Genomic DNA, 11531 nt, shown 5'->3' on the forward strand with positions numbered 1-11531 from the left:
CTCTTTATTGCACATTGATAAAATTTTTATTTAAGTGTGAGACAGGAGACCCTGTCTTTCAGTAAATGATGTCACTGAAGATGCTAAAGTGTGCCACACGCCCTGATTGTGAAGTAGATAAGTAGCACAGATTTTGATCCCCTCCTTCCCCCACCTGAAGACATAGAAAAGAGAAAGGGGATGTGGTTTGTGAAGTATTACATCACATGGCCACTCTATAAAACAAACGAGGTGGGTTTTTTCTAGTTACATTTGAGAAAGATGTGTGACTAAAGCCACACGTTTCAGAAGTAGTTGTTTGTCATTACACTGCAGGTTCTGGTTGTTCAGGGACTTTCCCTCAAAGGTTATAGTGTTACTGTGGGAGGCAAAGAAGAGGAGGCCACCTATTGTAAAGTTGCACTTTGTTTTGGGCTTTTTTGTAAATTGGTAAATTTGTACTTCTTTGATTTACATTCTCCCTATGCAAAAATAATGGCATGCTTTTAAAATAAAATTCTATCTCATTTGAAGAGAAATGAAGTGAATTAGCACATTTCCCTTTCCTCTTTCTGCAGGAATTATTCCCCAGCTTTTCTCCCGCCTCAATCACCCAGAGGTGTATGTTCGACAGAGCATTTGCAACTTGCTCTGTCGAGTTGCTCAGGATTCTCCTCACCTCATCCTCTATCCTGCAATAGTGGGAACCATTTCACTGAGCAGTGAATCCCAGACTTCAGGTATGGAGAAAAGGAAAAAAGTATTCAAATAAACTTTAGCTACTATATTTTTATATACTGGGTAGGATGATGCTGAGGTGTGTTTTTCTTTTCTCAGTTTTGATCTTAAGAATATTTTTGTTATGGGAACTCAGTGATATCCTTAATCTGATTGACCAGATTTTGCAAATTTTTCTTATACTTCACCAGTACTTAATGGGGACCTTATGCTGAATAAACTGTGGTGTGGAGTGGTACATCTTACTGTAGCTAATATTTTATCATCTGATTTTAATTCAGGAAACAAGCTGCCTTCTGCCATCCCTACTTTGCTTGGTAATATACAAGGAGAAGAACTGTTGGGTGGTGAATGTGATGAAGGGAGTGCTCCAGCTTCCCAGGAAAGCAGTAAAGATGATACAAAAGCTGGATTAAATGAAGACCAAGCAATGATGCAAGATTGCTACAGCAAAATTGTGGAGAAACTCTCTGCTGCAAATCCAACAATGGTATTGCAGGTAAATAATTCAAATGTATTGCTTGGGTGCTTGAACCACAAATATGTAATTTATGTGTCTTGGGTGTTGGCCTACTGAAAGTTTGCTGTGTCTCTGTCTTTCTTCCAACTTGTTCATGTACTGAAACAAATCTGAATTTTAGTTCTTTTGAAAAGTGACCCTTGCTTTCTGCAGGTTCAGATGCTTGTGGCTGAGCTGCGCAGGGTCACAGTTCTCTGGGATGAGCTGTGGTTGGGAGTTCTCCTGCAGCAGCACATGTACGTCCTCAGACGGATTCAGCAGCTGGAAGATGAAGTCAAGAGGGTCCAAAACAACAACACTCTACGGAAGTATGTCTGTTTCAGTAACACAGGGGATAATCATTTTCTGGGGAAGTAAACAGTCAAATGAATCAGCAGTGGTGTTGTTTCTGAATCCAATACTATCCCAGCTGCATCTTTGTAAGCCTGGGACCTTATTTCAGGAACATTTTATGCTACAGCTACTTCTCCAGTCAAATAGGTGAAACAGTCTACCTGTGAATCCATGTTGTGATTTTTTTAGCAATAACATGTTAAAACCCAATGTATATTGTACTGTGGATGATGAGATCCTATAGTTCTCCATTTCCAAGTCAGATGAAATGAGCATACACCATTCAACATGCTTAATCTATTTAGACATCACTGTAAATGCAGATATTTGGAGTAAACAAGAATATCTTAATCTGATTTTAGTTTTCAGTGTTGAGCAAGTCTGTCTTTTTCCCTGGGTTCTCCTGTGAGCAGAGTAGTGGAAGAGCAGATCCATTCACTGGGCACCTGGCTAAGCTTAAGAATGCCTCTTGTATTCTGTAGTCAGGACTGACATGGAATGGGGGAACAGAATGATCTGAATGTCTCTTCTTTATAGTGTGGTGCATCCTCAACAGGTAGTAGTGAAAAGGTCCTCAAATGAAAAGGAAATCATTTGCTTAAAGTGATTTCTTCTCAGAGCTTCTAATCAGGGTTCCTGGTAGTGAACAATGCATTTTTAATGTTTTTATTGAAACATGTGTGGTTCAGAGGAACACTTACTCAATATGGAATGAAATACTCTTCATTTTAATATGATCATAACTGAAGACCTCATTTTAGAGAAGTAATAATTTTTGTGCGTTCTTCAATGTCTGTTATTGTTTAATGCTGTCCTTATGAGAACTTGGTTTTATGGCATCAAGAAGAGTTTTTTGTGTTTTTTTGTAACAGGGAGGAGAAAATAGCAATCATGCGTGAGAAGCACACAGCTCTGATGAAGCCCATTGTGTTTGCCCTGGAGCACGTGAGGAGCATCACTGCAGCTCCTGCAGAAACTCCTCATGAGAAATGGTTTCAGGATAACTATGGAGATGCAATTGAAAATGCACTAGAGAAGCTTAAGAATCCTTTGAATCCTGCTAAACCTGGAAGCAGCTGGCTCCCATTTAAAGAGGTATCACATGCAAGAGGAAGAGTACAATGTGGGATGCTGTCAGTTTTGGGAGCAGAGGGCTTTCTTTTAAATACTGTCTTTCTGAAACTCTGGTATTTGTGTTTAGTTAATTCAAGTTTTAACAAGTTAATTCTGTTTATCTAAGCATAGTCCTTGGGCTGTGCAGCAACCTTCAAATGATCAACCCTTCCCAGAGGTCCTTTGTCAATGATGTCATCTTCTCTTAGTTTATGGATCTGAAGAGAAACTAAATATTCACTTGTCTCTCCAGAGCCAGCCTGGTGTTTTTAAAACCAGAACAGAGGTTTTACAGGCAAATTGACCTTTTTTGCTTGTTCTTCCTCTTCTGCTTTGCAGAACAGACAAGCATTCAGCTATATAAACAGGAGGTTGCTGAATGCTGCTGCATTTAACTACAGCTCAGATATTTATAAATACAGGAGCAGACCTCTTGAGGAGCATGATTTGTTGTGATTTTACTCTTGTCACTGCACAGGGTATATTTGCTGCATAGAGGATGTTTAGTTTTTGTAATCTTCATCCTAAACTTTGGATTAGCAGCATGGCAAGGGTGCCAAGGAGTTTAGGAAAAACCTTTGTTTTCTAGAAGATGACCATCATTAAGTCTGGTTTGATGGTGTTTTTGTTCTTACTTCTAACTGTTAAGGTGAATGTCAGCCTAAAAGGAAAAAACTTTCTTTGGAATAGGTAATGCTGAGCTTGCAGCAAAGAGCACAGAAACGGGCCAGCTATCTCTTAAGGCTTGAAGAAATCAGTCCTTGGCTGGCTGCCATGATGAACACTGAGATAGCACTTCCTGGAGAGGTGTCCACCAGGGACACAGTCACCATCCACAGTGTGGGCAGCACCATCACCATCCTGCCCACCAAAACCAAACCTAAAAAGCTGCTCTTCCTGGGTTCAGATGGGAAGAACTATCCCTACCTGTTCAAAGGTAAGTAATAGAACTTTTCTCATACCAGCTACTGTCTGTTGTTATAAATTGGACTGTATTAAAGCTAGGAAGATTGCGTGGTGCAACTCTAGTTTTATTTGCCTGAATGATAAAGAGGAGTTTGAAGCATTTGCTCTCTCTCTTCCCTACCTCCCAACTTCTCCAGATATTTTTCAAGGAATTTTGCCATGTGAAACTGTAAGTCAAATCTCTTCTTTACAAGGCTTTCATCAGAAGCAATGCTCTGCTTGGATGTTGATAGGATTAGCTGGATGCAATTTTCCAGAAGCTTAATGTAGCCCCTAAAAGACAACTTTAGAGACTTGTTTTGCCTGCAAGGGAAAGGCCTGTTTGTTATGTTGGAATGATTGTGTGTGCTGCTCACACAGCAAGCTGGCATAAACTGGTAGGTAAATGCCATGTAAACACTTTGCTTTAGGCCAAACAACTCATCCTTAATCTACATATTATGAAGATATTCACAGTCTGAAATGTAGTAGGTTTAAAAAAAACCACTAAATTTTGGGCTTTAGGAGAATTCTTTTATCTAGATGCTAAATTTTAAACAAATTTCTTGCAGGTTTGGAAGACTTGCACCTAGATGAGAGGATCATGCAGTTCTTATCCATTGTGAACACCATGTTTGCCACGATCAACCGGCAAGAGACGCCGCGGTTCCACGCGCGGCACTACTCGGTGACACCCCTGGGGACAAGGTCAGGCCTCATCCAGTGGGTGGATGGAGCCACGCCTCTGTTTGGGCTGTACAAGCGCTGGCAGCAGCGGGAAGCTGCTCTGCAGGCACAAAAGGTAACACCTCTGTTCTGTGCTAAGTGGAGCAAGGCAGAGGAGAAATGCTTGTTTTGATTTGCTTTGTGATTCTAAGTCACGTGGTCTCACAAGGGTTTTGTTCATAATAATGCAGGAGGGTTCTGTGTGTTCGTGTATCTTGGGACTTCACCTGAAGTCAATAAAATTGCATGTCTATTATTTAAATATAATCACAGTATGTAACATAAAAATGCTCTTCTGGCATGATAATTCAAGAGAACTGTTTTTTACAAATAGAATTAACCTTGATTGAAATCATTTTAGTTCTATATCTTGTTTACTCATTTCATTCTAAATGCAGTCTTTGCAGTTATATTTATGAGATCTATTTATTTTGAGAGTAGAATTAGGCCAAAACAATGTGTTTTCAATCTATTTAGACCTTAACTACTGAATTTTGAAAGCAGTCTTTGAGCTGAAGAAGTCATGCTCAGTCAAAGCATTGATTTCATATTTAATTCTCACCAAAACTGAATTTGGGTTATATTTCTGTACTAATACATCAACTACCATTTTTATCTCTTCTAGGCCCAGGACTCTTACCAGACCCCTCAGAACCCTGGAATAGTTCCTAGACCCAGTGAACTTTACTACAGTAAAATTGGACCTGCTCTAAAGGCAGTTGGGCTTAGTCTCGATGTGTCACGTCGTGACTGGCCCTTGAATGTCATGAGGGCTGTTCTGGAGGAGCTGATGGAAGCAACTCCCCCGAATCTCCTTGCCAAGGAGCTCTGGTCATCCTGTACCACACCAGATGAGTGGTGGAGAGTTACACAGGTGAGTTACAACAGCTGTATTTTACATAGGAGAGGCTGTGGTTTTAATGGGATGAGGGGCACCAACTGCCTGAGGTGTGGTACTTGTGAGTTTGGAGAACTGGTGCTGCTGTGAGTTTGAGGAAATGTTGGCAGTTGTGCCATTGAATTTAAACATGGGTATAGACCAGATAAGTCTATGTTATTATACTAGAGTTACCAGCCAAAAAAAATGAGGACTCTTGTAAGATACCATCAAACAACAAATAGAAAACTGCTTGGAATAAGTTGGGCTTGATTTGTTTTACACTTTAACTTAAAATAATGTTTTAAGATGGTAGTCAGTCCAATGTGTTGGCAGAGGATTCCCACAAATAATTTTTTCCTGAAACTCTCTTTTAAGTCGTATGCAAGATCCACTGCAGTTATGTCCATGGTTGGCTACATCATTGGTCTTGGAGACAGACATCTGGATAATGTTCTTATAGATATGACTACAGGAGAAGTTGTCCACATAGATTATAATGTTTGCTTTGAAAAAGGTAATTTAAAAAATGCTCTATGTTATTCAAATAAAAGGTTTTCTTTCTTGGCAATTAAAAGAAACAACCTAATTTTTTATCTTGAAGGGAAGAGCCTTAGGGTGCCAGAGAAGGTTCCGTTCCGGATGACGCACAACATTGAAACAGCGCTGGGAGTGACAGGAGTGGAGGGGGTGTTCAGGCTTTCTTGTGAGCAGGTATGGTTGGAGATCTGAAAACTGAGGGCCATCACTGGCCAAATACTGGCTTAGAACTTTGCTACATTTTGCTGCTGGTTTATAGAGCCTTCACCTTTCTGCTGTGATTTTAATTGGCCTTACTTTAGCTATATCCTGTGGTAGGTATTTAAGAAACATGAGATTGTCTGATAAATGCCCATGCAAGTAGTGGTACAACTAAAATTTAGGGTGAAAGGGGGACTCCTAGATATAGATTAAAATGTTATGGTTTTCCTGAATTTTTTTTGAGATGTTTTGCTTGCCCTCTTCCTTTGGAACTCATTCTGTAAAAACATGACAGATATGTTTTTAAAAAGAAAAATGCTCTGAAGAAGGGAGATTTTTCCTCCTTAAGCGTCTGTGGCTTGTGCATAGAGTTTGTGTGGAAGGCTAGATCTTCTACAGGCTTAGCTGCATTTGTACCTCCTGTGGTGTTCTTCCTGTCTCTGTAGTAGTTAGGCATAACTACTACTATCCATGATGGATTTCTGTACCTACTCAAGTACAGTATTTTGCCTCTGAGTTTCCACTACTCTGCAAGGATAGCGCAGAATCACAACGAGTCTGTTTAAAATACGATGCAGGTCCTTCATATAATGCGGCGTGGGAGAGAGACTTTGCTTACACTGCTGGAGGCTTTTGTTTATGATCCACTGGTGGACTGGACAGCTGGAGGAGAGGCAGGATTTGCTGGGGCTGTCTATGGTGGTGGTGGCCAGCAGGCTGAAAACAAACAGAGCAAAAGGGAAATGGAAAGGGATATTACACGGAGTCTCTTTTCCTCGAGGGTGGCAGAGATAAAGGTGAGTTTACTGCAGGAATTTTCTATTTTTAATCCAAAGTAGACTCTGCACTTTCATTTTGTTTATTTGCATTTTGGGAATGGGGGAAGATGAGATCATATATCAGCAATGGTTAATGAATTTTATTGTGATGAATTCAGTTTATGTGAAGGGAGGTATTTACATTGAACTTGCAAGTATTTAATTTTCAGTTTCTGCATGCTTAATTCTAAAATATGTTTTAGTGCTTTGCTTGAATCTGGGCTAGGGAATAACAATAGAGGTTTAGAGAGCAGTTTAAATAAAGAATGTCTGTTAAGATTTGGCAGTTGTAGCACTGGAAGCAGTGCTAGATGAATGGCATTGTTGAAGGGTTAAGTTCTGCCATATCCTTACCTTCTGCTGCCAGTTGGATTTAGTGCAGTTGGTAACATCTGTGTCTTGATTGCAGGTTAACTGGTTTAAGAACAGAGATGAAATGCTTGCTGTGCTGCCAAAACTGGACAGTAGTTTAGAAGAGTACCTGAACCTGCAGGAGCAGTTAACAGATGTAGAAAAGTTGCAAGGCAAACTACTGGAAGAGATAGAATTTCTGGAAGGTGCAGAAGGAGTGGATCATCCCTCCCACACACTTCAGCACAGGTATGGAGGAGCCAGGGATTCTGCCAGAAATCTCACAGTTCAATACAGATGGTGTTTTAGCAGTGTGCTTATGGGTTAAATGTTAGAAATCTGTACATGAGTGAATAGCTGGGTAAAAGCTATTGCAGTAAGCAGGTCTCTCCTGGTACAGAACTACTGAAACCTTTTCCTACTGAATAACCTTATTTATGTCCTGCACCTCATACTCCATCAATATAACTTGTGCTAGTCCAAGTTCCCCACTTGATCCTCAAGACAAGAGAGAGAATGTTCTGAAAGTGGTGTCTCATCAATATAATTCACTTAAGGGAGCGATTGATAAATAGCATAAAAATATTTTCTTGTAGGTTTCTAATTATTTTTTTGAAGATTATTTTAAATGAATCAAGTACTTCAGAATTGCATGAATAGGCACAGGCATGAATTAGTTTGTAGGAAAACAGAATTAATTAATAATGCAACACTGTTATTTTAATGTGATTGATGAGAACATGTTCATTTCCTAGTTAACAGTTGCATTGTTCAATATTCTTCTGTATTCTATAGTGTTAAGTATTTTCTTTCTCATAGTACTTACTTGATTCTGTGGCTTCAATAATTCAGGTATTCTGAGCACACTCAGTTGCAGTCTCAACAAAGAGCTGTCCAGGAAGCCATCCAGGTGAAGCTGAATGAGTTTGAGCAGTGGATAACCCATTACCAAACTGCCTTCAGTAATTTAGAGGCAACACAACTTGCAAGTCTGCTCCAAGAAATCAGCACACAAATGGACCTAGGTACAAAATAGTATTTCTGGGGGTGGTTTTAATGGTTTGAAAATAACTTGAGTTTAATATCAGGTGGCATTATGAGTATCCTCTAACTTAAAGGCAATGATCTGTATGTAATAAGTTCAAAGAAAGGGGCTTCTTCAAAGGGTGATTGAGAACACTTCAAGGTCTCAGTGCCAAGCTGTCTGAAGGAACTTGTCTGTCTTATCCTACCTGGGCATTACATTCTCTTACCTTGTGCTCAAAATTCTCAATATGAATTCTCTATGCTTCCTTTATCACAAGTTAAAAAAAATTGAAAAGGTGTTAATGCTCAGTATTTGTATGGTATAAAACGTGTTTTCAGACATATCTTTATTCATAACCTTCTTTCTTAAAAGGTCCTCCAAGTTATGTCCCAGCAACAGCATTTCTGCAAAATGCAGGCCAGGCACATCTAATCAGCCAGTGTGAGCAGCTGGAAGGAGAGGTTGGTGCTTTTCTGCAGCAGAGAAGATCTGTGTTACGTGGCTGCCTGGAACAACTGCACAACTATGCAACAGTGGCTCTGCAGTACCCAAAGGCTGTGTTCCAGAAGCACCGAATAGAGCAGTGGAAAACCTGGATGGAAGAACTCATCTGTAACATGACAATAGAGAGATGTCAGGATATCTTTAGGAAGTAAGTTGGCAGAATAATGGCTTGTTCAAAGAACATAATTTTCAAGCTACTACCCTAATTTTGTCATTTAAATAAATACTTTTGCAAGGACCTATCTAATTGTAAAGCAAACCAGCATTAAATTGTAATTCTAGAAATTTGGAGTAAATATGTAAAACTGCTTTAAAAATACCATTCCAGAATTTAATCTATGTACTTCAACAAGAAAATCAAGTAACGTTGTCCTGTAACGATCAAATGGAGCATTCATGTGGCTTCAGAGTAGTGATATTTTGAGTTTTAGAAACTTGTAATATTTAAAAATCAATATGGAAAGGTTTTGTTTAATCTAGTAGATTTTCAAGCAGCTTCTGGTTCTTTTTTTCATCTTGAATCAAGTTGTTTCAACATTATTATGGCTTGGCTTAAGAGATCTAGATTATATTTGAGCATTTCCTCTAAAATCTTTTTCCTTTCTTTTTATCTTCTATTCATTCTTTGCTTCAAGGACAGCTGTCTTATGTCCTTGCAAATAGGTGTGGAATATGGTGCATTTTAGGACCTTCCAAAAGCATTGTTAGGGAAGTTATCAACCTCTTGCAGTATTTAGAGTTAAGAATCACAGAATAATGAGGTTGGAAGAGACCTCTAAGATCAGAGTCCAACCTATGCCCGCCCCAACACCTCAAGTAGCCTATAGCACCAAGTGCCATGTCCAGTCTTTCTTTAAACACATCCAGAGATGGTGATTCTACCACCTCCCTGGCAAGAGCATTCCAATACTTTATTATTCTTTTGGTGAAAAAATTTTCCCTAATATCCAACCTATCCCTTCCCTGATGTAGCTGGATACTGTGTCCTCTTGTTCTGTCAGTGCTGCCTGGTGGAAGAGACTGACCCCACCTGTGTGCAGCCTCCCTTCAGGAAGGTGTAGAGAGCAATGAGGTCACCTCTGAGCCTCCTCCAGGCTAAACCACCCCAGCTCCTTCAACGTTCCTCATAGGGCTTGTGTTCCAAGCTCCTCACCAGCCTTGTTGCCCTCCTCTGGATGTGCTCAAGCATCTCAACATCCTTTCCAAACTGAGGGGCCAGAACTGGGCACAGTAGGTGATTTAGGAATGGTTCAAATGTGGTGTTTCCAGGGGTCCCAGGACGAGCGAAGAGACGAAAATCTTGACTCCATGTTTCAGAAGGCTGATTTATTATTTTATGATATATTTATTATATTAAAACTATACTAAAAGAATAGAAGAAAGTATTTCATCAGAAGGCTTGAAAGGAAAGGAATGGAATGATAATAAAATGTTGTGACTGACCAGACAGTCTGAGACAGCTGGGCTGTGATTGGCCATCAATTAGAAACAACCACATCAGACCAATCAAAGATGCACCTGTTGTATTCCACAGCAGCAGATAATTATTGTTGTTCTTTTCCTCTGAGGCGTCTCAGCTTCTCAGGAGAAAAATCCTGGCAAAGGGATTTTTCAGAAAATATCATGGCTGCAGAACAGGGAGTGTTTTTCCTACCTGCAGAGCAGAAAGCAGTCTGTTACCCCCGAGAAGGGCAGCGTGGTCAGTGTGTGTGTGTTGCACAGGTACGAGATGCAGTACGCGCCCCAGCCCGCGCCCAGCGTGTGCCAGTTCATCACGGCCACGGAGATGACGCTGCAGCGCTACGCAGCCGACATCAACAGCCGCCTGATCCGGCAGGTGGAGCGCCTCAAGCAGGAGGCCGTCACCGTGCCCGTGTGCGAGGAGCAGCTCAAGGAGATCGAGCGCTGCATCAAAGTGTTCCTGCACGAGAACGGCGAGGAGGGCTCGCTCAGCCTGGCCAGCGTCATCATCTCCGCGCTGTGCGCCCTCACCAGGTGAGTTCCCTGGGGAGAGTTCCTGCTGGAGGCCTGTTGTATTGCACTAAAAGTTTGTTTAGTCGTTGTTTTGCACTGGGTGATTGGAAATTTGTACTGAGTATGTTATGTCACATAGATTGTTATTTCTCTTCTCCCATCGCATGGTCTTTCCCTCTGCTATACCTACCCCCTGGTGGTTTGGGCTCTGGTTACCCCTCCCTTCGCCCCTCCTCAGTCGTATCCCACTGGATATGGTTCTCTTCCCCTGCCCCCATTGCCTCAGGTATAAAGGTCCCCTGCAAGAAGGTCACACCCTCTTTTCCACCTGGGAGGTCACCAGGGCCTGAAGTGTCCCTTCCCAGGCCAATAAACGGGACACTTGTCCCCACATGGAGAAGAGCGTTTCTCTTTGTCCACGTAAGACCGTGTGGGCCAGGGTCCATAGCTAGCCAGAGTGGACTCCAACAACAGCCCAAGAGACAGTTTCTTACAGAGGCCACATCACAGGACCAGTCAGTGATGGATTCTGTGAGGAGAGCAGCAGCAGGCACCGTGTCTAAGTGTCTCTGTTCATCCAGGCGAAACCTGATGATGGAAGGTGCAGCATCCAGTGCTGGGGAGCAGCTGGTTGATTTGACATCCAGAGATGGAGCCTGGTTCCTGGAGGAGCTTTGCAGCATGAGTGGCAATGTCACGTGCCTCGTGCAGCTGCTGAAGCAGTGCCATCTTGTACCCCAGGACTTGGACATTCCCAACCCCATGGAAGCATCAGAAGCTGTTCACTTAGCCAATGGAGTATATATCTCACTTCAGGTGAGTCTTTTGTTATTTTTTCCCCCATCCTTCAAGGCTTCAGTGAAGTCATTCTTAATAGATTCTTCC

The 11531-nt window shown here is 41.4% G+C and overlaps 1 protein-coding gene across 1 annotated transcript in view; it reads left to right on the plus strand.

Annotated features, from left to right (window-relative positions):
- The window catches only part of SMG1 (SMG1 nonsense mediated mRNA decay associated PI3K related kinase), a 60758-nt gene that overhangs the window by 37965 nt on the left and 11262 nt on the right, over nucleotides 1-11531 (plus strand). The window contains exons 36-50 of the mRNA XM_059484143.1: nucleotides 558-719; nucleotides 999-1216; nucleotides 1391-1545; nucleotides 2443-2665; nucleotides 3374-3620; nucleotides 4201-4430; nucleotides 4980-5228; nucleotides 5610-5748; nucleotides 5836-5945; nucleotides 6551-6769; nucleotides 7200-7390; nucleotides 7994-8166; nucleotides 8541-8820; nucleotides 10395-10667; nucleotides 11228-11462. Of these exons, the coding sequence (XP_059340126.1) occupies nucleotides 558-719; nucleotides 999-1216; nucleotides 1391-1545; nucleotides 2443-2665; nucleotides 3374-3620; nucleotides 4201-4430; nucleotides 4980-5228; nucleotides 5610-5748; nucleotides 5836-5945; nucleotides 6551-6769; nucleotides 7200-7390; nucleotides 7994-8166; nucleotides 8541-8820; nucleotides 10395-10667; nucleotides 11228-11462 (3104 nt within the window). The remainder of the gene's footprint in view (nucleotides 1-557; nucleotides 720-998; nucleotides 1217-1390; nucleotides 1546-2442; nucleotides 2666-3373; nucleotides 3621-4200; nucleotides 4431-4979; nucleotides 5229-5609; nucleotides 5749-5835; nucleotides 5946-6550; nucleotides 6770-7199; nucleotides 7391-7993; nucleotides 8167-8540; nucleotides 8821-10394; nucleotides 10668-11227; nucleotides 11463-11531) is intronic.

Source organism: Ammospiza nelsoni, chromosome 17, assembly GCF_027579445.1.
Source record: "Ammospiza nelsoni isolate bAmmNel1 chromosome 17, bAmmNel1.pri, whole genome shotgun sequence".
Classification (NCBI taxonomy): domain Eukaryota; kingdom Metazoa; phylum Chordata; class Aves; order Passeriformes; family Passerellidae; genus Ammospiza; species Ammospiza nelsoni.